A 24,987-nucleotide genomic window follows, 5' to 3' on the forward strand; every position below is an offset into this window, starting at 1 on the left:
AAGGGCTAGTGGAGATGGAGGGGAGAGGAACGGCTTTTTTTTTGAAGCACACAAGCTCTCTTAGCATAAGGGGCATGTGATTTGTAAGTCAGTGAGGCTTGGCACAGCTCATCTGGGTCTCAAAACAGGCTTTCCTCTTGCCAGTGATGTTGCCTACAGCATTTCAGCTTCCTGCAGTGGGATGCTGGTCAAGGTAGGTACAGGCTGACACAGCCAGTTAAGCTACAAAACCTAGCCAGAGAAAGTTTGCAGGTATCTTTGGAAAGCTTGTTTTCCCTGGGGGTGGCAAATGGAGGACTAGGTAGAAGATAGAAGCGCAGAACTTCTGTTCATGTCCACCCTTCAGAAGCCCCTATTCCCTTTCTCCAGTCTTTGTTCTCCAGAAGTGGAAATCCCAGCTCACACTGAACAATCCCCCAAGGTTTATGCAGTGTATTGTTGCACAGAGCTTCTGATGAGGGGCTGTATCTCCCTTCTACAAGGCTTGCCCCTGCTTCTGTAGTAACCAACCAGATGAAGCAGGAGGTTACATGGGGTAACCTGGAAAATGCATGCTCCCTCCAGTGTGGGTCCTGGTGCAGTAGGTGTACCTGGCAGGGAGCTCTCTGCAAAGCCTTTCCATCTTTGCCACAGCAGTAACTGGCCTTGGCCATACTCTGGCCCTGCCTGAGCATTTTACAGTCCTCTGGTAACACCTCTGTGGGATGGACACTTGTCTTATTCTTTTCCTTCTGCCCAGAAATCCTGCCCACTGTTCAGCAGTGTGACGGGATAGGGAGAGCAGGAGAACATGAAGCAGAACACACGAATCAACAGAGAGGGGCTGAGGGAAACCTCAGGCACTAGATGAACCATGATTATGAATTCCTCCAGACTTCCATGATGCTGCCCAAAGAAATCTATTGTGCCAAGAAGCTCAGGAAGATTGGAGAACATTGCTCAACTCAGGGCTGGGCTGGTGGTTCTTCCACAGAAAGGTCTCTGCACCTGAAGAACACCATCAGCCTGATGGTTAGGGTGTAGGCTTTTATTCCTGCACCATTCTGAGTTTGTTCCCATCACTTTGTAAGCACTTTGTCCCTTTTGTCTTCTGGAGAATCACTGGCACCTCTTCTTTGCTGCTGCTTGAAGGCTGGCAGGAGCCTGCAGTGACAGCAGGGTGGCCTGGTGAGGGGTGAGGTGTTCAGGGCTCTATCAAGCGTTAGGGAAATGCAGGTCAGTGAAGCGGCTTGCCAAGATGTGCGGGTGGAGTACTCGAAGGGGGAGGATGGAAATGATGCCTCTTCCCACAGGCTTGTTACCAAGGAGGGTAAGAGGGTCCAGGAACTGAGGCATTCTGCTCCTCTGTGCTCTCACTGCAATGCAGGTCCAATCACCTGGGAGAGGAACCAGGAAGAGCATTTTCCTTTGCAAGGTCTTAACAGAAACGAGTATGTTTTTGCCCCTGAGAGATGGACTGCGAGGCTTCTGAGGCAGGGGTTTAACAGTCCTTTAAAAAACAAAGCAAAACTGCTTCTTGGCCAGAAAGCTGTCACTGTGTTTTTTGTTCTTTCCAATATGACACAGAAAGTGACAGATATAGCTTTTGTATCTAGTTTACACTGCAGATTTTGTTCTGTGACCTTTTGGATATGCATGTGGTTCTAGATTTCTGAATCACGTTTAGATACCCAAAATCTGGCATAGCAGTAACATGGGATTATTTGAGCTTGTTTTCAGATGTGTTAATCAAACCTGGCTTCAAGTGAAGTCAATAGGAGAAAACAGGCCAGCAGGATACTTCTGTGCTCAGCCCAGATGTTACCACATGAGCAAGGTCCTCACCAGCCCCTTACACAGAGCTGGAATTTGCAGAGCAGAAATGCCCATCGTGCAAATCTGTGTGGTCAGAAGGATTCCTGTGGCACTGTAGGTATCCACTTGGGAAAAAAAAGTGTCTCTGCCCCCCCTTATTGTAGATCATTGCATGTGTTTGCAAAAATGATTTTTATTGAAGAGCTTCTGAAAAATCACTGACTGCTGTAAGGCCACTGTCAGCAAGATGTCCACCCACTTCTTTAGCAACATCTTGTTATTTTAATGTCAGTTGTTTTACTCCCAAAAATCTTGGCTCAGAACCTGTTTAAGACCTGTTGTGAGAATGTTTTCTGTTATTGGTGTGTACGAGACCCCTTCCTGTGCTGCTTGTTTACCCGAGAAGAAACAATTGTTCTTTTACTTTGGTGCCACAATACTGTGTCTCTGAACAAGCTGATCCTATTACCATCCAGCAGCTAGTATGGTTTCTGCATAACCAGAGCTGTGGGCCACCAACCAGCTCTCCCTGCCTTCTATAAAATTCTTGTCTTAGCAGCAGTGTCAGCTGAGCAGGAGGGGAGCAGGAGATACGTATGGCATTGTTCTAGCTGGGGATAGTTAGGAAACTGCCCCTTTACTGGTAGATCATGCTCCACTGGTGACAGATTTCCTTCACATATGTCCCTTCCTGAGAATCACAATGAGCTCCCAACTTAGCTCATATAACAAGGCAAGTGCTAATAGCTTGTCACGGCTGGCCTGGGTTGACTTCGAAACCTTGGCCTCAAGGTGAGATTCTCCATGTGCCCTTTGGAATCTCCAGAGATTCTGCTCAAACTAAAATTGGCTTTTACCAACTGTATGGTAGGAAGCAGTGGCTGAGCGTGACTGCATTGTGTCCAGACACCTTTATGTGACTTAACTGGGAGATCAATCTTTGAAGTCTTAAGCGCAGTGTAGCCCACTGTTGGTTGACATCCTTTAGTGCCACTGTAGTCAGAACTACTAGTACCTTTGCAGGCAAATTCTATGCAGACTGGCACAACAACGTGGGATGCAGTTTTGTTTAATTGGAGTCATGCAATGACTTTTCATCCCTTACAAAGCTCAGTCTTGTTTCCGTTTTCCCATAACAAAGCACAGACCCCACCACTGGAGGTGTGGGCACAAACATTTGGGTGCCCAGGAATTTGGAGACCCACCAAAGCTCTGGGCAGTGGCAATAGTGAAGGGACAGTTATGTCCTTGCCCTGGAGCCAGGCTGACACTTCCATGTTTCTTTCCCAGGACTACACCATCACCATGTACTTCCAGCAGAGCTGGCGGGACAAACGCCTGGCGTATAATGACCTTCCTCTCAACCTGACCCTGGACAACCGGGTGGCTGACCAGTTGTGGTTGCCTGACACCTATTTCCTGAATGACAAGAAGTCCTTTCTGCATGGGGTGACAGTGAAGAACCGCATGATTCGGCTCCACCCTGATGGGACTGTCTTGTATGGCCTGAGGTAAGTCTAAGGGGAATCTTTGTTGGTTGCGGTCAAGAATGACATCTCATCTAAACTTCCCCCACTTCCAGAGATATTCTGGTAAGGCAAGGACCCAAAAGACCACAAGATACTCAAGTGTTGCACAGTTTTAAGTATCTGTCCTTTCTTCAGGTTGGACATGGTTGTTTCCTTCAGGTCTCCAATGTTTCCTGTACTGCTATAGACAAATACTGGAGATGGGAATAGTTTGCTCTGAGCATTTCAGGTCACTGTCATTCATATTGCGTAATGCTTCCATTTGAAACGTTCATTTTCAGTTGCTTATGACTTTCTGTAAGTTTGGCCTATTGAGATGAGACTGTGTTATATTCATACTTAAAATGAATTTCTGTAGCATTTCAGTTAAACCACTTTAGTCCTTTTTGAGTATGAGATAGGAGACATGTTTTTATATAAAGAAAAATGCCTCTTTATCGGCGTAATTCTGAAGATCGGGGCTTGAAAGTTGATATCTAGTAGGGAAATGGTACTCAGTGATGAGGCTTTTTGTAGTGTTTAGAATGAATTAACATAAGCAGGTCCACAGCGTTTGAAAGTGCTGTGCTTGTGTGCGATGGAGGTGGCAATGCTTGGCATTATCTAGATATGGGGAAATGCCAGGGTAGGTAAGAAAGTTAAATAGAGGAGACAGAGGGCTAAAAGGGGAGCTTGCACCTATATGTAAGAGCACTGGGTTTGGATGCTGTAGCTGAAATCTAGGCAATGATTTTCTCAGCCCTGTATTTGTCTGTTTTGAGCATTTCTCCTCTGTGTTTTGTGGGGTTTTTTTTCCTTTTTGACTACCAGAATTCACAGCTAGCTTTTTAGACCTGTCTCCACGTTCACAAATGATAGCGATAGCTCTGGGCTCACATCCCAGTGCAGCAAAGGGGGAGGAAAGACCTTTCTCCTTCAAAGAGAGGGTACACCCACCCTTCCCATTTACGGTATAGCTCCTCTGCTGCTTCGTGTTTTGTGGCAAAGTCTGACTTGTTATGATTTTTTTCCTCTCTTTAAGTAGCAGGGATGTTTCAGGGAGGGTAGGGATGGGTGTAGGCATAGCAAAGTAGGAGGCTGCCCAGGGCACCATCCTGTCAGGGCAGCGAGGTGGCTGCACCCTGTGCTTTCCCTATGGCAGAGCCCTGGGAAGCCAAAGAGCAACAGTCACTGCTGGCGCTGAGGGACAGGCTGCGATATGTGGGGTGATGTACGTACTATTTTTTTCCCTTCTAATTAGTGGATGACTCTTTCTCCAGCCCCACAGACAGCAAAATGTGCAACAAGCCTCACTTGGTGACTCCGTCCCAGTTCTGCCTCTCCCTTTCTGGGACAGGTACATCCATCTCTCTGCCTTGGGGCAGGGACATTGCTCAGCTGATACTACCAGGGAACCCCGAGCCAGCTTTACTGACCCACCAGCAGCCTTCCCACAGCTAACTGTCCCAAATTCCCTCACTGTGTTAAAACAAGAGACAAGGATAAGCAAGAAGATGCTGTGGGTTGGGGTAGGTAGGAGCATAAATTCAGCCTGTTGGGAAGGAGGAGGTAAAGAATGCTGTTAAACTCAGGTTTCTCTCTGCTGCTGAGCCAGCCCACCTGAGTGCAAAGCTGCCTCCCCCATGCTGGTGGGAAATCTTTGCACACACCTGCCCAGCAAAAGACGAAGAAATGCCAGTGTATTTTTATCAGCTGCCATTTAGTCAGCTCAAATAATGAGCACTATGAGCCCTGCAGCACAGGTAGCAGGCAATGGAAGTCCTTGGAGGGTTTGCTCTTGGGCTGGGACACTATGCAAGCATCTCCTGCACGGTCCATTCCCTTCCCATGGGGCCCAGAAATGTGGGGAACGGAGCTCAGCTCTCTCTCATGACCTGTGTTAACGGCTGAGAAGAGAAAAACTGCATCTAGGCCAAAAGAAAGACCATGACGGCTGTTTGCCCCTGTTATTTCCAGGGCCATTGCAAGGGCTGCCTGAGTTGTTTTAACTTTTGGCTGGTCTTCCTGGAAGCTGCTCTCTTGCCCCTGGAGAAAACAGCAATTGCAAAGACAAAGCACTGAGCAACTGCAGCTCCTCTTCCTCAGCTGTACCTCAGGTCAGGGTGGCTGGCTTTGACTGTTCTGAAAGCACTAAGGGTACAAGCCAGGTGCCCTGAATGCTTGAAGTCCCTCTCAGCTTTATTCATAGTGGTATGAACAATGATTTCTCTAGGGCTGCTTTCTGTACTGATTCATGCATCTGTGACTTTGCTGACAACACAAGTATTAGGTCCAGTTTTGCAGGTGCAAATAACTGTGATCCTATTCAAAAATACAGCCACATGCACGGCAGGTGTGAGCAAGTAAGAAAGTAGTCATTAAATGTTCACCTTTCCCTTAATCTTTGCAAAAAGACACCCACGCTTGTCTTGCAAACAGGAATAAAAGTGCAGGTCCTTCCTGTGTTTTGAAGCCTATTCTTGTCTTTTCCTGCGTTTTTCAGGAGGATTCATAAAATGGAGTTACTCTGATGGAAGAAGGCCAAAGGAGGCAATTTCTGTTCCTTTTCCTTTGTTCACCTGTTTGTTTTTCTCTGAAGGAGATAGTACAGCTCTGCTCCTTCTCCTGATATCTTCCTGCCAGTCACTTCCCCCTCCTTTGAGCTGATCCTGTGGCAAAGTGACTCAATCATGCTATTTGTGGTACAACAGTCATTATTCTTTCCAGCAGCCTCTGATGTCAGAGACCAGCGAGAATGACACCCTGGCAGGCCCCTGCCTTCAGCAAGTGTTCAGGATCAGGCTCTAGCTCTAGATCAGATCCCAAGGTCCAAGTTAGCTCACACGGCAGTCAATGGGTATTTTGTTTCTGACTTTAGCGACAATGAGATCAGGCTTCAGATAACTTGTTTGCATGAGTAAATAAAGTCCTTTATTCCTCTGCTCTGCTCCATTGTGAAAGTTGTGTGTCAGGAAAGTATACGCTTGTTTTTGGTAGAATTAGCAAATTAATGGATGAAGGCAGTGCAGCAGATGTAATATAGCTACATCTTAGGAAAGCATTCAATACAAGAGCTTACTCCAAAATTAATTCCCACCGGGACTGGATTAAAAGCTGGTTGCCAGCTCTTCAACAAAAGGAATGCATAGACAGCAGCAGGCTGTGCTGGGGTGGTGATGCTGGGCTGCTGTGGGGCTGCAGTCAGGACTGGAGTTCCCTACCGCTTTCTCCAATGAGTTAGCAGATGGCATATATCCCAAAAGCCCAAACAGGGGCCTGGAGCCCAGATCCAGCCCAAAGGGCATTCCTGTCTCTGCAAACACCAAGAGGGATGGGATGATGCAGACTGGCAGAGGTGATAGAGGTTTTAGGGTGGCATGAGCTCACCTGGCCCCCAAACACCTTGAAGGAGTTAGAAGTGTCTGTGAAGCATAGGAGGAGAGCTGGTCAGCTGTGGCATACAGCAGGAAAGTGTTAAAATGACGTGGAAAGCCTGCAGTGTGAAGGGAGGCTTACAGGAGCTACCCACAAAGACAAATCAATCAGCTATGGGTAGTGGAAGGAGGTAGATGAAATAGTGAAGAAGAGCTGGGTAGCATTGGCTGAATTCCGTGTATCTTTCCTCCAATGGCTTTTTGCCAGAAATTGCATTGGTTTCATCAAATTTAAAAAAAAAAATAATTAGGGTGAAATTTTTCTTTTAAGAAAAAGCATTTCAGAAACTGCTGATGCTTCACTCCTAATTTTATGTAGAGAATTTTTCACCTCTGTCAATATTTTCCTCTCTATTTCAAACTGCTTTACTACCATTAGCAACATCTGAGTAACACAGAGGCTTTCTCTGGACCTCCAAAGACTGGTCCACTCCTGCCACAATATTCAATAAGCTTTACATTGTCACACATACAAGCTATGCATCCCAATCTGAGACTTTCATTTCCTTTTCTAGACCGTGTAGCATCCATTTGGTAGTGAAAGAAGCTGACACTTACCAAATGCTGATGTCATCAGTATTTTGCTATAGAGCTAAAAATAGAAACAACTGTAACAATGCTGAAATCCTCATGCGGAAATTTGAAAACATATTTGAAACCAGCTTTAAAAGATGCTTCTGGGGAATCTTGGGGCTATTTGGTTTCATACTGAAATGATGAAGGGATAAAACCAGATTCCAGCAAAACAGGTGCCTTGAGGAGCCCAGACTGCATCCCTGAGCTCACAGGGGGAGTGGGATGCTGGGAAGCAGGCACGAAGCCGGGTGGACAGCAAGCGAGATGCAATGCCTGGCTGGCGAGGAGCCCAGGCAATGTAAACTGAGCAACTGAAAATCTGCAGAGGAATTTGATGACAGAGACTAAATCTTGTGCAGGGAGAATGAGGGATCTCCTCCTGCGAAGGTGGTGGTGGGGAGCATGTGCATGTGTTGTGATATTTTAGTTCCTGTCCATGATTGTCACTGCAGTGAGGTGTGTTTTAGAGATGAGGCAGTTCGGATGCATACAAAGGTGCAGAAGCATATCAGGGCTCTGAGCCCAGTGAGTGCTGCCTTAGAGAAGCAGACCCCAGCTGTCCTTATAAGTGTAGATACCTGTCCAGTGCTTAAAGTAAGGGGGAGAGAACCTGGCATACTTCAAATAGCTCAAAACTTGCTGTTTCAGACTGAGGGAAGCTGGGTGTATCTGCTTCATTTCTGCTTTTCATGGGGTACGTTCCCATCAGTCAGTTGCTCCTCGCAAGGTAGTGGCTCCCAGGGGACATCAACCCTCACATTGCAGCAAGGGCCAGACCTTCTGCCCCATGGCTGGGGCTCTGCTGGAGCTCACCTCAGGGACTTCTTCACATGTCCCATCTCCAACCTGCCTCTTGATCATGACCCAACCCTGTCTGTATTATATTCCCTAGGACCCAGTCCAGGTTTCTCCAGCTGATAGAAAAGTTTCTCCTGCTCCTATCTCACTTGACATCTGCAGTTTGCAGCCATGCCCTTGTTCTTTCCATAGGTGTTACTTATTTTCTGCAGAGAAGATGGCCTGATGGGTTAAATCTGAGGAGTTTTTCATGTGCTGAAGCCACTTGGCAATTTTAATTTCCCCAGAAATAGACCAGAAGGGAAGAAATTGGCTATTTTTGCTTCCTTTTCCCTCCCTGAGAGAGGTTTCTCTGGAAATGTGAGAGATGATTCAGGCTCTACCCTGTCTCCAGTAGTTCTGCCTGCTCCCTCTGCAGGTTAGGCAAAGGCAATAGAAATCTCTCCTTTGGCAGTCTGGGTGAGAAGAGTTTGGCTTGTGTACATCCTGCCAGCCCCTTGGAGCTGGTCCTGCAGCCTTACCTGGCTCCCATCACAGAGCTCTGCTTTGAGCCAGCTCCCACAAAGATATGCGGGTCAGAGAAGTCTTCATTAGGTGGCTGAGAAGGGAGTATTTAAATGGGAACTCACCTCTTCAACTGAGGTTAAGGGCAGATCCCCTTCTACATTTTTCATTCCCAGGGCTGGAATGGGGGACTTAGCTGGAAATACTGGAAGAAAGCTGAGGAATATGGAATTTCAGAAACTGTGTAAGAAACTGGAGCTCACTGAAAAAGGATAAAGCAGCAAGCCAGAGCTTCTTCTCCATCCTTAGTGCTGTAAGAACAGAGGCAAACATTATCAGGGCCTGGATGGAATTGATGCCTGTGCTACATCTCATATAAGTCTGACTTGTTTGTTAGCAGAAATTGAGGTCAAGGGGTATCCCCAAACAGCTAATTCCCACTGTTTCCTCACAAATCACCTGTGTGCTCAAAACTGCTGGCTCGCCCTGGCAGCATCTCTTTAGTCTTCCTCCTTATCCTATCCCAGCCATCAGTCTAAACCCATCCTTGGACCTTGTCAATTGTTTGCCAAATCCCACAGATTTATGTTATGAGTTATTGTTTTATTAATTCAACTACATCCCAGCCTGATGCTGTTGAAGGAAGAGACCTCCTGCTCTGTGAAATGCAGGCCACTCTTGCCTGAAACAACTGTAACAAACACACCTCTCTTAAAACATATTCCACTTGGGTCCCTCTTGTTCTTCAGTCCAGTTGACAATTTGCCAGATGCACAGCGCATTTGGAATAGAATAAAGAGGTAGAAAAGCAAAACCTTGCAGCCAAGGTAACTTTGCAGGCTGGAAAAATGGGTGATTTAAATGACTGATACCCTGAGTACTAGTTTAGAAGAGGTTCTTTTTCCTTGCCCACCTGAGTGCAGCACACACTGTTGTTTGTCAAAGGATGCCTATGCAAGCACAGATGCTTTTGGAAACAGAGTGACCTTAGCAGGATTGTGCCAAGGTTTATGGAGTCAGTTTTAGGCAAACAGACACAAGGGGAAAATATTCCATATCCTTGCCTTGCTCTTGGTTCTGATATGACCTCCAGGAGTCTGCAAAGATCAGGGAGTGTTAAAAGAATGGCAGAATTCACCACGGGTTTATAAATCCCTCCAGGCCCTTCAAAGTTTGTGTTTACTGCCAGGCAGAAGGTGACATTTGCTAGCATGTTTTTATGGCTGACTTGGAGAAAGTACAGAGTAAAAATAATCAGTTTGTCTGGGTTTCTTTTTCTCCCTGTTCAGCAAAACAGCATTTTTTGCCTCTCTCTCTGCTCTTAGTCACCAGAATTCCCTTACAAGTCTAACTTCCCCCATGGGGTGAGCCTGCACAAGTCCTGCAAAACCAGAGCTGCTTCCATCCCTTCGCCTTATTGTTGCAAACTGTTGTGAGCTTTGGGAGGCTGTATCCCAGGGGGACAGGAGCATCTTCAGCTTCTTGGGAGATCTGAAATCCAGAAAGCTGTAACCAGCAACTTAAGAAAATGTTTATCTTTTGCTGTGGAAGTGTTTGTGTTAGTCCCTGTGCAATGACACTTAATCCATAACTGCAGAACAGGTTAAGTGTCTGAACTGCTAGCTCTGTCTCTCCTTGAATTAGGAAAGCAATAGTGGGGATATTTCTGCTATACTCCTCCTATTCTCATCCATACAGAATTTTAGGCCGCATCCTTTTGAAGCCAGAGGTGTAAGGGAACGTTCCTGGGCACTGGACATCAGTGGCCCATATAGTCAATTTGTTTCCTGTTTTTGTCTGTGTCCACAAACAGTCTCTTGGGCATCTCCCAGTTGGAGCACAGCAGAGGCTAGTGACCATGCATGATGGGTATTTTGCATGCAACCAGACGCTTCTTCTGGAGAGTAAGAATTTAAGTGTAGATAAAGGCTGTTCCTTATCAATTGGCACTGGCTCCAGAAACCAGTTGCAGGGGCAGTCAGTTCACTGGTATAGACGCAGTTATGGTGCAAACAGTGCAGATTATTTTGCAGGGATGAGCTTGAGGGAAATGGGAAGTCACTTGCTCTAGGAATCCCTCAAAGGTAATAGTCTTCCCCTCTCACCCACCCCATCCTCCTCAAAGAGTCTGGACCCACTGAGTTTGAAATCAGATTCTATTTTGGGGAAGTAATTTTTTGCTCCTTACACTTGTAGCTGGTGAATTTGGTTCTCCCAAGACACTGGAAATGATCTAGAGGATGAACGGGTGGCTGAAGGCCTATAGAGCTGAAGTTTGTTAGAGGGAGATCTGACTCAGGCAGGAGCTGAAAGTGCAGTTACCTTGGAGGCAGCCAGCAACAGAAGAAGGAGGAGGTGGAAATAAGACATTCAACGATGGCAGGTTTTAATGACAGTTTGGAGCTCTATGATGCTCAGTCTTTGTGAATTTATATAATCATTCTAAGACAGAAGAAGCCATTAATAAGTAAACAGCAATGTGGAGAGCCAGAGAGGGAATGAAATGGCTGGTGGTGTTCATGTCGGAGGATTGAAGTATCTGTGGAGAACAGAAGTATTTCTATTTGCAGGAAGTTGGACATTCCTTTTTGAGCTGCAGCTGTGGTGGGACAGTACGCTGCTGCTGCTGAGTTCAGCTGCAGAGCAGGCAGAGGGACAGCCGGGTGAGGTGCATTACTCTTTCTGTGCCAGCATCTGCTTTGTCAACAAAAGCTTTAAGTTGGCAGAGCTTTCCTCATAGTAGCAAATGGAGATCTAGCACTCAGAGAGCTTCATGGCTGCTTTTCTAGAGTAGGTTTGTCTCAACCTCTCCTGGGATTGAAGATGCTTTCCAGAGCAAGGTATCCATGCTACTTTGGCTTTGCTTGGATCCACTGTGTGCTGGCAGAGAAGAGGGATCTCCATCAGCTCACAGTCTGGCAGAGCTGCTTGACATCTTATGAATACATATTCCTTTTTTGCCCCCCAGTTTCTCCACAGCCCTGTGTCCCCCAGATGATCTGTGTCCACCAGCCAGTTGTGCAGCAAAGTAGCAGAGCAGTGAGACCTTTTTTGCTTGATAGCATGACTGCCTACAGACCTAGGAGAAAGGATGAGGGCAAGGGCATGAATGCCTTTCTTGGGGAAGGAGGTGTAAAGGTTGTGACATGTGGGGGGGCTGCACTGGAGGTCTATGAGGTGGGCAGAGCTTGTGGGAGGAAAAGGGAGGTGGACGTGGTGGCTGGGCGCAGCGGCTGGAGGGAGCAGGGCCACTTCATTGAGCGCATCGTGCGCATCATCTCGGATGCAGTGTCTCTGTGAATCGCCGTCAAAGCAGATGAGATTTCACACCACACGAATTTCTGAGTTTGAAAGGGGAGGGAGGTGGGTAGAGGAGCTGGAGAGGAGGAGGGGGAGGGAGAAGATGCAGCCTGGACGGGCGCCAGCGCCTCTTGCTAACGCCACGGGGAAGGTGGCATCCTTCCCTGGCATTCCCTCCGGCCCCCGCGCTCCCTGCTTCCTTTCACTTTGGTTGTGTCTTCTGGAGGCAGCGTGCTCTGTCTAGAGCTGTTTACAGAGTGATGCTTTGTTCTCTGTCTCCTCCTCTCCTTTCTCACAGATTGAGTATCCACTCCTCCTCTGCTTTCTGTCTTTTAACCTCTCCTTCTTCTTCAGTTCTCCTCCCCCAGGCTGCTTTACCCCTTGCTTCCCCATATTCCTCTCCTATGTTCTCTTACCCTGGTGGCCTCCTGTCCCTCACTATCTGCTCTACTGTCGCTCATTTCCACTCCTGCCTCCTCCATCAGTGCTCATGCCATGATCGCTCTTTGATCCTCTCCTCTTTTTTCCACCTCTTACTTCCATTCCACTTTTACTGCCTGTTAACCTTGCTGAGACACGCAGGAGCTCTCTAGTGTAAATCCCCACCATATAGCTCTCCATCCAGTTTTCTCCATGCTGTCTTCTGTGTGCCAAGCAAACACATCTCACAACAGCTCAAAGTGTAACAAGGTAATACATTTATACCCATCAAAGCATGAGACAGAGGTTGGTCCTGTGGCCCCACAAGGTCACTGAGGAGCCTGAGTTTTGCTTCCATTGCCCTCTGGCTGTGAGAGATGCATGGAACCTCTCATCCCTTAGAGTCCCGCCTGCCCATAGTACACAGCCACCAAAGGAGCTAGAGAAATCTCTTCACCTTAGAGCAAGTGAATGTTGGGCCAGTCACAAGGGCCATAGGTGGACATTTCACCAACAGTGGCAGGTGCTGTGCTGTGCATCACCCGGGGACCACAATCAGGGTACAGCAAAGGGAAGCTGGTGTCCAGGATGATTTTTGACATCTGAAGTCTAAAGAATTAAACACCCCTTCCTCTCTGGGATGCTGATAGCTTTATCCCAAGTAGAGCTGGTTCATCAGAGTTTAGGAAGCCCACGGGCAGGACCTAAGCTGAACCTGGTGCCCCAGGCCACCTGTCCCTCACATCTTGTCATGCTGCAGGAGCCCCACATCCACGTGGTCCTGTGGTGCTGGTGCCCCTGGGCTTGCCAGGCACACCTCACTGTGGGTACTGCTCCACAGCTGAACTGCTCCAGACGGGTGTTTCCTGGCGTGTGGCTCTGCAACTTCTACTCTGAAAACAGAACAAAACCTTCACCCTACATGGTCCCAGGTCTCACCTGCCTGAGCAGCATTATATGGGCAGATTACCTGCAGCTAACTGGGGTATCTCTGGAGGATGCTGAACTATACAGTGCAGATACGCCTGCCCTTTAATGGGAAAAAAAGAGAAACTGTGTGCCTTTTGAGGACAGATGCCTTCTTAGTCTTGTTTTTCTCCCTTTTGTGCTACCTGTCCTGAGGTTCTCTTCTTTTTGAACCAGCAGGGCTAAATCCTGCCCTGATGTAAATCTCTGCTGAGATAAATTGGTGTGATCTTGCAAAAATCATTGGAGTGGCTCTGGATTTATGCTGGCTGCTACTGTGAGCAGGATTTGGCGCATGGAGTGTGGTAGCCATAGCTCACTGTGTCGTGCTCTGCATTTCCAACCAGCACTGCAGGTGATAAGCAAATCCTGGCGAAAGGCAAGAGGATCCCTCTCAAACTAGAAAAGGCTTCCTCTGGATGTCCTCTGTGGGGCCAAGTTAACCAGCCAGGCTGCAGTTTTGGGGTGGACACTGTGGAAAGGTTTTAGCCAGAGGGGTTGCACAAATGGGGTGGAAAAATGTCATTTTTGCATCTTGCACTTTGCGGAAAACAGGAAAACGCGTTTGTAACTGCTCTTTCCCACGGGTGCAGTACAATATATATATATATAGTATATGCCTTGTGCAGCAAAGGGGGATGAGTCATGCCCGTGCATGACTCTTTGGTCTCGGTGCCTGGCCAGGACGGACTCTGCACCTGCCACTTTGGGCAAGGTGCAGCTCCCCCCAGGGATGCTTCAGGTCTGTGTCTCCACTGTGCTGTCCTGTGCCCACCTACCCTGGTCCATGAGGATCAAGGTGGGGGAGGTATTGTGTTTCCAGCAGCCTTCCTAGAGGTGCCAAGCTGGGAGGCTGTAATACTGATGCATGCAATACCAAAGCCATGGTGATAATATTTAAGAGCTCCATGTCCCGTTATCCTTCTCCCCCCTCCGAGCTTTCTCCTCCACCCCAACCGCATTACAGATAAAAGGGTTAAGAGCTCACTTGGGCCCCCTGCCCGGAGAGAGGGCAGTTGCAATGTTGTATCTAGACTCAGCGAGGATATATATAAATTCCCTCCGTCTCTTCGGGTCTATTTATAGCACAGCAGGCAGTGGCAAAGGCTCTCCTCAAGGCTTCATCTCCTACAAACAGACTTCACAGACAGCAGAGAGATAAATTTAGCACACGAGATTTCTTAAAGAGCCAGCAGCTCTGCGGGGCTGCTCGCCTGCCCTGTGCAGCCCCTGCCCTGGTACCCATGGGGTGATGCTGCCCCAGTGGGGGTGCTTGTCCCCCCTCCCTTTTACCCCACCCTTTCCAATTTTCTGTCCAGCTTCACCCGTTATCTCCCGTTTTCTGGTCTCTTTTTCTGCCATTGGTGTTTTTTTCTCTTTTTCTCCTCTTTTTTTGCTGGTTCACCATCTCATCCTCTCTGCTTTCTTGATTTTCCTTTTTTTCCCCTCCCTTTTCTCTCTCCCAAGCCACAGGGCTCAGAAGATAAAGCTTTCTTGTTAACAGTTCACTGGTTGTGCCTACATAGTAAAAAAATGTGTAGCTTGATTAATGCCTTCCAGATGGTTAATTGAAAAAAAAGGAGGGGGGGGAATGCACCAATCTCTCCCCCGTCTTCAGTACTCTGCGCACATACATCGCACAGGAAGAAAACTGCATTAAGGAGTAAGGGCAGTAATATATCTGAGAAACAGGGGCAGTCTGTTAAGGTTGCCAAGCTGGTGAGTTAGATGTGGATTTGCTCTGTCCATGCTTCATGCCCTCTTCCTACACTTGTGGGGTTCAGGCTTTTGGATTTTTCAGTGCCAAAGTGGGTGCGATGGAGAGGGCATGGGTAGAGGGGAGAGGGCTGCAGGTAGGTCATTAGGGCAACTCAGGAGGAAAGGGGAATGGTGATATGGTCAGCTATTCTTCTCCATAGGTCACTGCTGGGCAATTTAATCAATACCTGTTTGGTTTTATGGACATGTATTGGCAGTCTCCCTATTACAAACTGACATGCCTCTCCTATTCCCTGCTCTGCCTACTTCTGGTTTCTTTGTCTCTCTCAAGGGAGAGACAGAGGAGGAACACAAATCCCTCCCCACCCTGTTAATAGAGATACTGCCTTGCTGACGTGAGTCACGAAGGGTTTATGCCATACAGTTGAGGTTGAGCAGCATCCAGCCCCCCGCCCCGCACACCTCCCACCATGGATCTCCCTGGTTTCCAGGGAAACAGCAGCCCCAAATGCTGCCTGACTTTCACGTCTGCCTTTCATTTCTCCTTTTTCTCTTTTTTGTTTTTCTTTCTTTTTTATTTTATATTTTGTAAGGAAAAAACACAACTGATATTTTCTTCTGCCTTCCCCTTTTAGGATCACCACCACAGCCGCTTGCATGATGGACCTGCGGAGGTACCCTCTGGACCAGCAGAACTGCACACTGGAGATCGAGAGCTGTGCGTATGCCTCATGCCCATCCTCTGCCACCTGGGGTACCTGATGCCACCCAGTCCAACCCACAGCATCCTGCTCCTGGGATAACTCCCAAGTGTTTCATGGGCTACCCCTCCTGCAGCAGCACCAGGGTCCCTAATTCAAACTCCATCCTGAAGGGACCTTGTGGGTGAAATACCCAGGACAACAGAGCTCTAGCAGCAGGCTGGGCATTAAAATCACTCATCCTCAGAAGGGGGGTGGAAGCCTAACAAATCCCTGAGAGCCTACCATCACTCATGGCTAGCCCTGCTCTGCTTGGGAAATGGGAACCAAGCCCTCCCACACCTGGATCTTCCCTTGGCTCTTATGGAAAATCTCTTCCAATCGTGCTGGCGGAGGAGGTCCAGCTCTCCCTCATAAAAATGCACTGCAGTATCCCCACAGGAGCAGTCCAGAGCAGCAGATCTCACTGTAATGATGATGCAGTTTCAGCAGTGATTATCAGAGAATTGCTTTCTTCATAAAAGAGTTCCCATGGCATCCATAGCTGGAAGGTGCCATGCCACCTCCCATCCCTGCCTGTGCCTGGGAGCCCCCTTCCTGCTCCCGCTCACTCAGGTTGCTCGGGATGCATAGCACTTGGTGTGGCGGGTAATGGGATGTAAATTAGGTCCTGCTGGAGGCACTAATGACATGTCATTTCTGGCACTCCTGAGCATTTTGAGAATAGTTTACGGTACAACCAAGAAAACAGAAGGCAGAGAATTACCCACAGTTCCCCACGTTGCGATTTTGTTCTTAATGGGACATGTCAAGCCAATTTGTTAGTCAAAGCTATGTATCCTTACGATATTTCTAAGATCCATACTGAGATGAAGAGATTCAATAGTTTCCTTCCTCAGAGCTTTTGTCTTTTACACACTTGCACATTCAAAATCTGCAGGGCTCCATTTTGTTTACTTCCAAGTCCACACAGCTCTGGAATATCAGTCCTTTTATGTTGGCATAAAAATATTATATATTAAAAAAACAAAGTCCCAAACCCATCAAAATAGCCCTTTCATGGTACAGAGGTGCTGGGTTTGGAAAGCAGCAGCAGGCAGCCGGGGTATCCTTCTCTGCTGTAGCTCAGGACACTTACCTGCAGGAGATGAGCCAGTGCTGGCACTGCTTGTTGATCCTATCCCTTCATCCCACAAATCGTCCTTACCGCATACCCCTTCCTAGCTGTGTGCCAGGATTCAGCAAAAACCTGATGAGGCAGGCTGCAAACAGGCTGTTAATCTGACATTTTAAGATGTCATATCAATACTTTATGATATTCCAGGTTGAAATGCCTTGTCTTTGTGCAAGTTCTTTTGCTTTTTAAAAGTAAAATGGAAATCGGGTTTTCTTTTTAAAGCTAGAAATCAAAGCAAAGCATTTATTTATAGACTGAGCAACCTTTCCCTTTCAAATCACTTTAAAAAATGGCTTCCTGAAAAACGTTTGATTTCATATTGCGTAATGCCATAATAAAAAAAAATATACAGAATATGGTACCCCATACCAGCAGGTCATGGAATAAATGGAATAGAGCTGGTTAACTGCGAGATCTCCTAAAATTAGTTACTGTAATTTGGCATTTTCATTGCAGATCAGGAAGTAAATTTGAAGTCACTGCTGTTAAATATGTGGATGATGAAGATGGCAGTCCGCATGACTTGCTTGCTGCATGTATGAATACCTCCCGATCTGAATGCATTCAGAATGCATTTGGATGCAGCTAAACGCAAAGGTCTGTGCCTGGGTGCAGGAGCACAGGCCAGGCTGCCACTCCGAGGGACTTGTACCCCCATGAGTATTGACCTGGGGGAATGATAAAGGGATGGCACCCCAGAGCATCACTGCTGGAGGGGTTGTAGCAAGGCTCTTGTAAAGGGCTGGAGTGAGTCTTGGTTATATAAAGCAGGGAGCCATGAATCAGAGCAGGGCATCAATTAGCCTCTGAATACATCACTGGTGATCTGGGGAAAGGGGCTCTGTCTATGTTTGGGTGTGAAAATAAAGAAAGGAAGTTGAGAAATCAAAAGAGATTGAGAAAAGATGCTGGAAAGTGGTTCAAGGGCTAGAGCAGATGTTTTGCAATGGGAAACCTCAATAGCTCAGTCTGATTTGTTTACTGCAAAGGAGGTAGAGAGGTGACTTGTTTACAGACTGGGTGCACCTCTGCAGAGGGGGAGTGCTGGGTGGAAAGGGCTTGGTAACCTCCTAGGCAAATTCGGAACAACCACCAGTCTGAAAGTCTGAGCCAGATGAATTCAAATGTAAAATCGTACACAATGTTTTCGACTGAGAGTGTTTGAGCTGCTGGAAGCAACCAGCGGGAGGAGTGGCTGTTTCTTGCTGCTTGCCACACTTGGTCTCAGTGCTCTGGGCGAGATGCTGCAGTTTCCCCTTCACAGATGATGCGAATACCAGGTCCTGTGCACAAAACTGGGGTACTTGAGGCAGTGCAACAGCCTGAGGTAACCCAATGTCTGTGGCAGATGAGATGATAACCTAAGGGTTCTTAATCTCTGTGGGTGTGTTACCACTCACTGCCATGGGAGCAGGGTCATGCCATGAGAGGAGGAGGTGGAGCCCTGGCTTGGCTGTTTTACATCAGAAGCATATCTGGCATGGCATTTGGAAGATCATTATTTCTTAGCACCCATGAATAAGTGCAGTAATGACTGAGAGCACAGGATGTGGGTTTGGAGGCTACACAGTCATCAAATAATTCAGTTTGGGAAGAGACCTCAGGGTGTCTCTAGTCCAGACCACAGCTCAAAGCAGGGTCAGCTATGAGATCAGACCAGGGTTCTCAGCTCTTTCTCCACTTCTTGCACCATCCTCAAGGGTTCAGCTCTGATCTTTGGTATCCCTTGGCTCTTAAGGCTAGGTGGAAGAATATCTCCTCCATGGTACATTCAACAACCCATCATTCCCCAGATCCCACGGGTGCTGGTTTTGGTGCCAGCTCTCTTGTGGATGTCATCCTTGCTAATTATCACCAGCCAACTGCCTCTCTGCTGCAAGGGCTTGTGGACAAGGCTGCCATGCTGTAGTGCAGGCTGTGAATTAAAGTGGTCTGTGGGCATAGGTGAAGTTCATGCTCTAAAGGAAGCCTTGCACCATGCCATACCAAAGCCTGTACATATATTACTGCTTTGCACACTGAGGTTCTCCTATGTAGCTCTGCACTTTGCTTAGATTAAGAGGCCACCCCTTGTGCAGCAACAGCCACAGTGCTTCAAAACCCAGGTTGCCACAGGTGGCATTAATTTTTAAGTGGAAATGAATCCTTGCTCACAAAGGCAATGGCCAGGACTGTAAACATCACGCTGATGGGAAGGGAGTTGCTTGATTTCATCCTCTGGGTCTCATTCCCTGTAAGTCTAGAATACCTCAGGAGTCTTTCCCTCGGGACTGTGGCTATGGGCTCCTCATCACTTTCACCCTGTCTGGAATGTATAGGTTGGTAAGATGCTGTACCCTTGACTGAGTTAAGACATACATTCCCCTGCAAAATAAGGGAAGAGTATGTGTTACCAGCCTGACTCCCTCTCTTCTCCTATTAGCACTTTTTCAGCCGGCACATGGTAAAAGCAACCCCTGATCTCAGATACTCCATCCAGTTCTCAGCTCCAAATTTTGACTGATGGCACTTAGAAGAAGGAGGTTCTCTGATGTTCAATTTTCTTTTCAACTGCTGTTGTGGATCTTCTTCTCTCTGGGAATGTTTAATACCTGGATGCTCTGTTTACCTTGTCCCCATCAGAATGTGTTGTGTGATCTCCCCCTTCTGGTAAACAGAGGCAGCTTTTAAAAACCAAAATGCCGTGTTTGGTGCATTTGACAGGCTTCTGATGCACAAGTCCCTGTCATATCAGCAGTGGAGATTATTGAGTGGCCAGTCAAGGCTTGGCCACTTCTCACCTTTTTCTAGTGAATTCTAGCCAGAAGTGGGAGCTCTGCACTTTTTTCCTCTTCTCCTGGGGACTGTACTTCCAAGCTCAGCTGAAGAAGAAAAGTACGTCAGCAAGGAGGAGCTATGCCTGCTATCTGATGGTGTGGGGTTCCCTTTGGATCCTCTTCCAGATAACTTAGTGAAAATGGGGGTGTTAGCAGCTCCAGTTTGTCAGCTTAGTTCTCACTCTGTGCTTCTTCATCTCTGCAGATGGTTACACAGTTGATGACATTGTCTTCTTCTGGCAAGGAAATGATTCTGCTGTCACGGGGATGGAGGTGCTAGAGCTGCCCCAGTTCACCATTATCGAGCAGAGGCTGGTCAGCAGAGAAGTGGTCTTCACCACCGGTAAGTCTCTGCTGAAGGGATGCCATGGGATGTGCAAACCTTCTGCTGATCAGCATCAGTGTGGTTGTTCCTCTCATTCAGATGCTGAGGCATTAACTTAGGATCTAGGCTTCAGCTTGGGGTCACATTCATTTGGAAAAGAGGCATTTTCTGTGCCCAACAAATCACCAAATGCATTTTGTTTTGAGTTTTTTTGGGGTTTGGTTTTGGGTTAGTTTTTTGTTGGTTTGTTTTTTTGTTGGTCTTTTTTGGTTGGTTTTTTGGTTTTGGGTGGTTTTTTTTGTTTTTTTTGTTTTTTTTTCTTCTTCTCTTCAGACATTTATGGGAACAGGTTTTTTTTGCTGCAGTGGTTTTCATTTCTTAGTCAGAACAGTCAAAACACCAACTGAGCTCAAACCAGAATCTCTTTAGAAGATTCTCAGCCTTTACCTTATCGTGTGGTTTTCAACTTGCTCCCAAAGCTACTGTAGGTGCAATAGTAAGCATAAGAATATATCAGTTGAAAAGCAAGTGGTCTGTGATAGGATGCAAACCCATCTGTGCATGGCAATTAAAAGATCTGGAGAGAATACCTTGGACGATTCACATACTGCCAGTTGGAAAGTTGGAAGGGTTTGGATTTTGGTTGCTGTCTTCACTTTGATCTGGCACGGAGCTCGCTGCCAAAACAGCATGCCACACACCTGCTAAATAGGACAATTTTTGAAATGCCATGAAATCACAGCCCGAGTGTATCAGCAGTGGTGGCAGATGGTGATGTTGCTACAATAGCGCCTCGGGGGCATGCTGGGAGTAGGGTGCCATTGCACTGGTGTTCTAGAAACCGGCAACAAGAGGTAGTGTTCCTCCAAAAGAAATTTACAGTCTAAATAGGCAAGACCTTCATGAAAAGCCTGATGAAATACTGGGCTCAAGCTATGCAAATGGCATATAATGTTGAGAGAACATGACCTTCTTTTTCCTAGTCTACTTCCTTGATCATTAAAGACTGTCTTGTTATTTTGACTGCCAGCCCATGATTACACCCATGTTTCAGGCTGCTGTGTTGCCTAGGGGAAGGAGGAATGACTTGGACTTTGGTTCACAGCAATGAGAGAGGTCCTGCTTTGTTCCTGTCAGAATGACCCTGCTCCAATGAAAGAACTGTAGAAATATCAGTATCCCCATTGGGTTTGAAAAAAGATTAGGAAGAAGTTGCAACAACTTGGAAAGAATCAAAAAAGACCTAGAGATTAACTAACAGTACTCTATTTGCATATGAATTTACCCAGTCTGACCATAACCCATTTTTAGAACAGCTAGGGAAAAATATGATTCAGATCTTCACTGCTGTTTGGAGGCAAAGCTAGCACATGAAACATTGGAAAATCATCTCACTGGATCTAGATATAGGGTTAAAGTCTCCTGTGTAAGCCTGTAGCAAATTGGCACACACCATTATAGCAGTTTCAGTACTGAACAGACATTCTCCAGTGATGTTTGATATAATAATGTATTTTATGCAGAATTTATTTTCTTCTTAATATTCTGAGCCATCTGAGCAGACTCTGAAGAGCCCCCTTCAAAAAACTGATGAGTCTGCATAACTAAATGAAGAAAAAAGGAAATTTCTCATTATCCCTGCCTCTTGACAGCATTTTCCAAATAAAATTTCAATGTCTAACCTAAACTCTTATATAAATACAGCCTTTCCCTCCTCTCAAACATCTTACTTTAATATCTCATTGACAGGTTCATATTTGCGCTTATCCTTGAGTTTCCGGATTAAGAGGAACATTGGTTACTTCATCCTGCAGACTTATATGCCATCTATTCTCATCACCATCCTGTCCTGGGTCTCCTTCTGGATCAATTATGATGCTTCTGCTGCACGAGTGGCATTGGGTATGTACCTTTTCGTTATATGTTGTAGAAGGTGCTTTTTGAGGGAGATCAGCTAGGACATCTGTAAGAAAATACTTCTTTTTCATGAGGTAGCAGCTAAGAAAGCCACATAGGACTGTTAAGCTTGTCATCCCAAAAGAATTACATTTTTTTCTGAAAATAAATTTTCATCCACAAAAGCTGCTTTTTCTGTTTGGAAGTATCAGTACTCCCCAAGCTTCGATCTGTATGATGTGGATCAGTATAAGTTCTCCCATGAATTTCTGTGGGTGCAAGTTTAAACTCTATAACAAAAGCATAAATAAATGGTTGTAGCTTCTCATACATGTAAGACTATGACATGCCATGAGCACACCAGTTCCTTCAGTCTGGTTTGTACTTGTTTCCTTAAGAGAAATCTGGGCACCTCTTAGCCAACGGGTATGCCAGGACCAGCTAGTTGGATGATAAATGCTGAGGGTGGGTGGTCAAAGAGTAGGAAGGATGGTGAGTGAACGGCTAAAAGATGAAAAAAAATAAATAAAGGAAATGACATTACACGTTTTCATGATAGTTTAAGCCCCATACAGACACTTTTTGTAGCTGAAGACCTTCATAACCAAGGCAAATGTGGCACAGTAGTTAAAGTCTGAGTTCTTAAGCACATGTTCCCTTAAATAGGAATGTTTTCCTATAAGAGGAAATAAATGAAGTCTTTTAAGCAACAGAAGGGAAGTGGGGGTGGATTGCAGTTGAGGATTTTGGAGAAGGAACAGAAAGGGGGGATGGCTGGCATATGAGAATGGGGCTGTGCAACATGTTAGAAAGTTCAGAGGAAATAGGAGAGCCAAGGAGGGAGAAGGATTTCATCTGTGAGAGGGAAACAGCTTGGAGAGGCAATCAAGCACAGGGAGAGGCCAGGTCCTGCAGAAAAGGTTGGGGGCTTAAGTTGACTCTAGGAGAAGACAGAGTTTGAGAAGACTCAAAGGAGGGATGTTCTATACAATGATATAAAATAGATGATTCGGCTCTGCTTGCTTGGAGAGGCTGAGCAGGGAGGCAGGGAGGGAAAAATGGCAACATGGTAAATTAAAAAGGTAAGTTGCATTGACAAGAGTATAATCACTGAGGGAAGAAAAAAGAGACCACAGCAGACATTGCTGGCACAGTGAAAGCACAAGCAGAAAGATGGACATGAGATGCACAGCTGCTGAATTTCTGCTGACATCTGGATTCAGAAGAGAAGACAGAAGAAAAACATTGTAGATCAGAGCTGTAACAGCTCTCCCTGAACTATTCCTGACAGCTCTCTATATAACTTGTCCTTAAAAAGCTTCAAAGACGGAGACTCCACAGCCTCCTCTGGGCTTTATCTCCAGGTTTGCCTGCTTATTCAATCAAAAAGCTCTTATTTGTCCAAAGTCTCCATTACAACTTGTCCAGATCTTAATGGAGATGTGGGTAGCATTCTATTCCACCTTTCCACCTTTCTTTGCCCCAGATTTCTGGATATTTAGACTACTGTCTAAATATAGACAAAATAATATATTCTGTGAGTAAAAATACATCTCAATTCTGTTTACTCTTCTGTGAACTGAAGACTATTAGTTCTTCAAATCTTTAATCTTTTATCAGGAATGACACTAAAGAGTCCATGAGGGTGAAAAGGAAACAGGACAAGCAGAGGTCCAGGATGCACAAGGATGTTTGAGAGCCATCACTGTAGAGGTAGGGCTGAGACTAGAATAGCAAATTAAGGTCATGGAGACGAAGAGAGCTGCCAAAAGAGAGATGAGGAGGAGGGACACTAGAAGAAAAGAGATCAGCAAGGTAGTAAGAAAAGCAGGACATCTGAGCTAAAGAAGTCAGAATAGAAGATTAGGTTGAAGAGGGAAACTTACTGCGCCCAAAAGAAGCATGAAGACTCATTGGCATCTTAATGAAGTTGGCAGAACACTGTCAAAGAGACAGATCTGAGGCCACTCTGACAGTCCAGAGAAGGAAGGAGGCTGAGAAGAAATCCAGGAAGATTGAAGCTATGAGAGTAATTATGGTGCACCAGGCTCTTGGAGACTGAGTAGATGGGGAAAATGTGCTCAGTGAGACCAAGAAATGTTTATTTAAGATGCAGGAAATATGAGTTAGACCTAAAAAGGAGAGCATGAGAACCATGGAAGAAGTGTGTACAGATTATAATTGAAGTAGTGAGTGGTAAAGCTGGTGAGAGCAAGGTGGGAATTGATGGGGTCAAGGATGTAGACAGAAGCCCATGATGTAGGCACAAAAAGAAAGCACCATGAAGAGGGAATCTCTTCACTCTATCTCCTATTCATGGCATTGGAAAGACACAGCCAATTATACATTCATGTCAAGGATACTGAGGCATTCAGTAGCGTGTAGGGAAACCTGACGTGTTCATGAAGTAGAAAAAAGGGAAAAGAGGCTGAGAGAGACTGAAAGCAAAACTGAATGTTTCCTACCATGTTGAGGCAAAGAGAGAAGATCAGGGAGGATTTAAAGAACGAAGGTCCAGAGGATGTTTATGCCCATCATCCTGATGATACTCAGCTTTGACATTGTCTCCCACTGTTGGCATCTGGTTTGAAGTCTGCAGTGATTTGCACTGGGCAGCTGAGCTAAAAATAATGGCACTTTTCTTCCCAGCTGCACTGATCCCATCCTTTCTGAGGTTGTCCAGCTGGGAGAAAGGGGTAGGGTAACTGAGGGTAGTATTTCAGGAAACCATCCCAGCTTTATAACTGAGCGCTTACCCTCTCCTTACAGGGGTCACCACGGTACTTACAATGACTACCATCAACACTCATCTGCGGGAGACTCTCCCAAAGATCCCCTACGTCAAGGCTATTGATGTTTATCTCATGGGCTGCTTCGTCTTTGTGTTCCTGGCACTCCTGGAGTATGCTTTTGTCAACTACATATTCTTCGGGAGAGGCCCCCGGCAGCAAAAGAAACAGAGTGAACGGATTGGCAAGGCCAACAATGAGCGCCACCGTTATGAGGAGAAGAGGGTGAGAGAGCAGGTTTGTCCCCTTCTTTCATTGTGGCAG

General features: G+C 46.4%; 1 protein-coding gene across 2 annotated transcripts in view; it reads left to right on the forward strand.

The window, feature by feature from the left end:
• Window positions 1–24,987, forward strand: part of LOC133214076 (gamma-aminobutyric acid receptor subunit beta-4) — a 73,325-nt gene that overhangs the window by 44,474 nt on the left and 3,864 nt on the right. Inside the window, exons 4-8 of one of the 2 annotated variants that reach the window (XM_061356758.1) lie at window positions 3,085–3,305; window positions 15,655–15,737; window positions 19,919–20,056; window positions 21,788–21,940; window positions 24,704–24,948. In XM_061356758.1, coding sequence (XP_061212742.1) covers window positions 3,085–3,305; window positions 15,655–15,737; window positions 19,919–20,056; window positions 21,788–21,940; window positions 24,704–24,948 — 840 coding nt within the window. Of the gene's footprint in view, window positions 1–3,084; window positions 3,306–15,654; window positions 15,738–19,918; window positions 20,057–21,787; window positions 21,941–24,703; window positions 24,961–24,987 lie in introns of both variants that reach the window. The other variant, XM_061356757.1, reaches the window with a different exon arrangement.

This window comes from Neopsephotus bourkii, unplaced genomic scaffold (genome assembly GCF_033783945.1).
Source record: "Neopsephotus bourkii isolate Nb327-2 ecotype Australia unplaced genomic scaffold, CSIRO-AGI_Nbou_v1 NB_867, whole genome shotgun sequence".
NCBI classification, from domain to species: Eukaryota; Metazoa; Chordata; class Aves; order Psittaciformes; family Psittacidae; genus Neopsephotus; species Neopsephotus bourkii.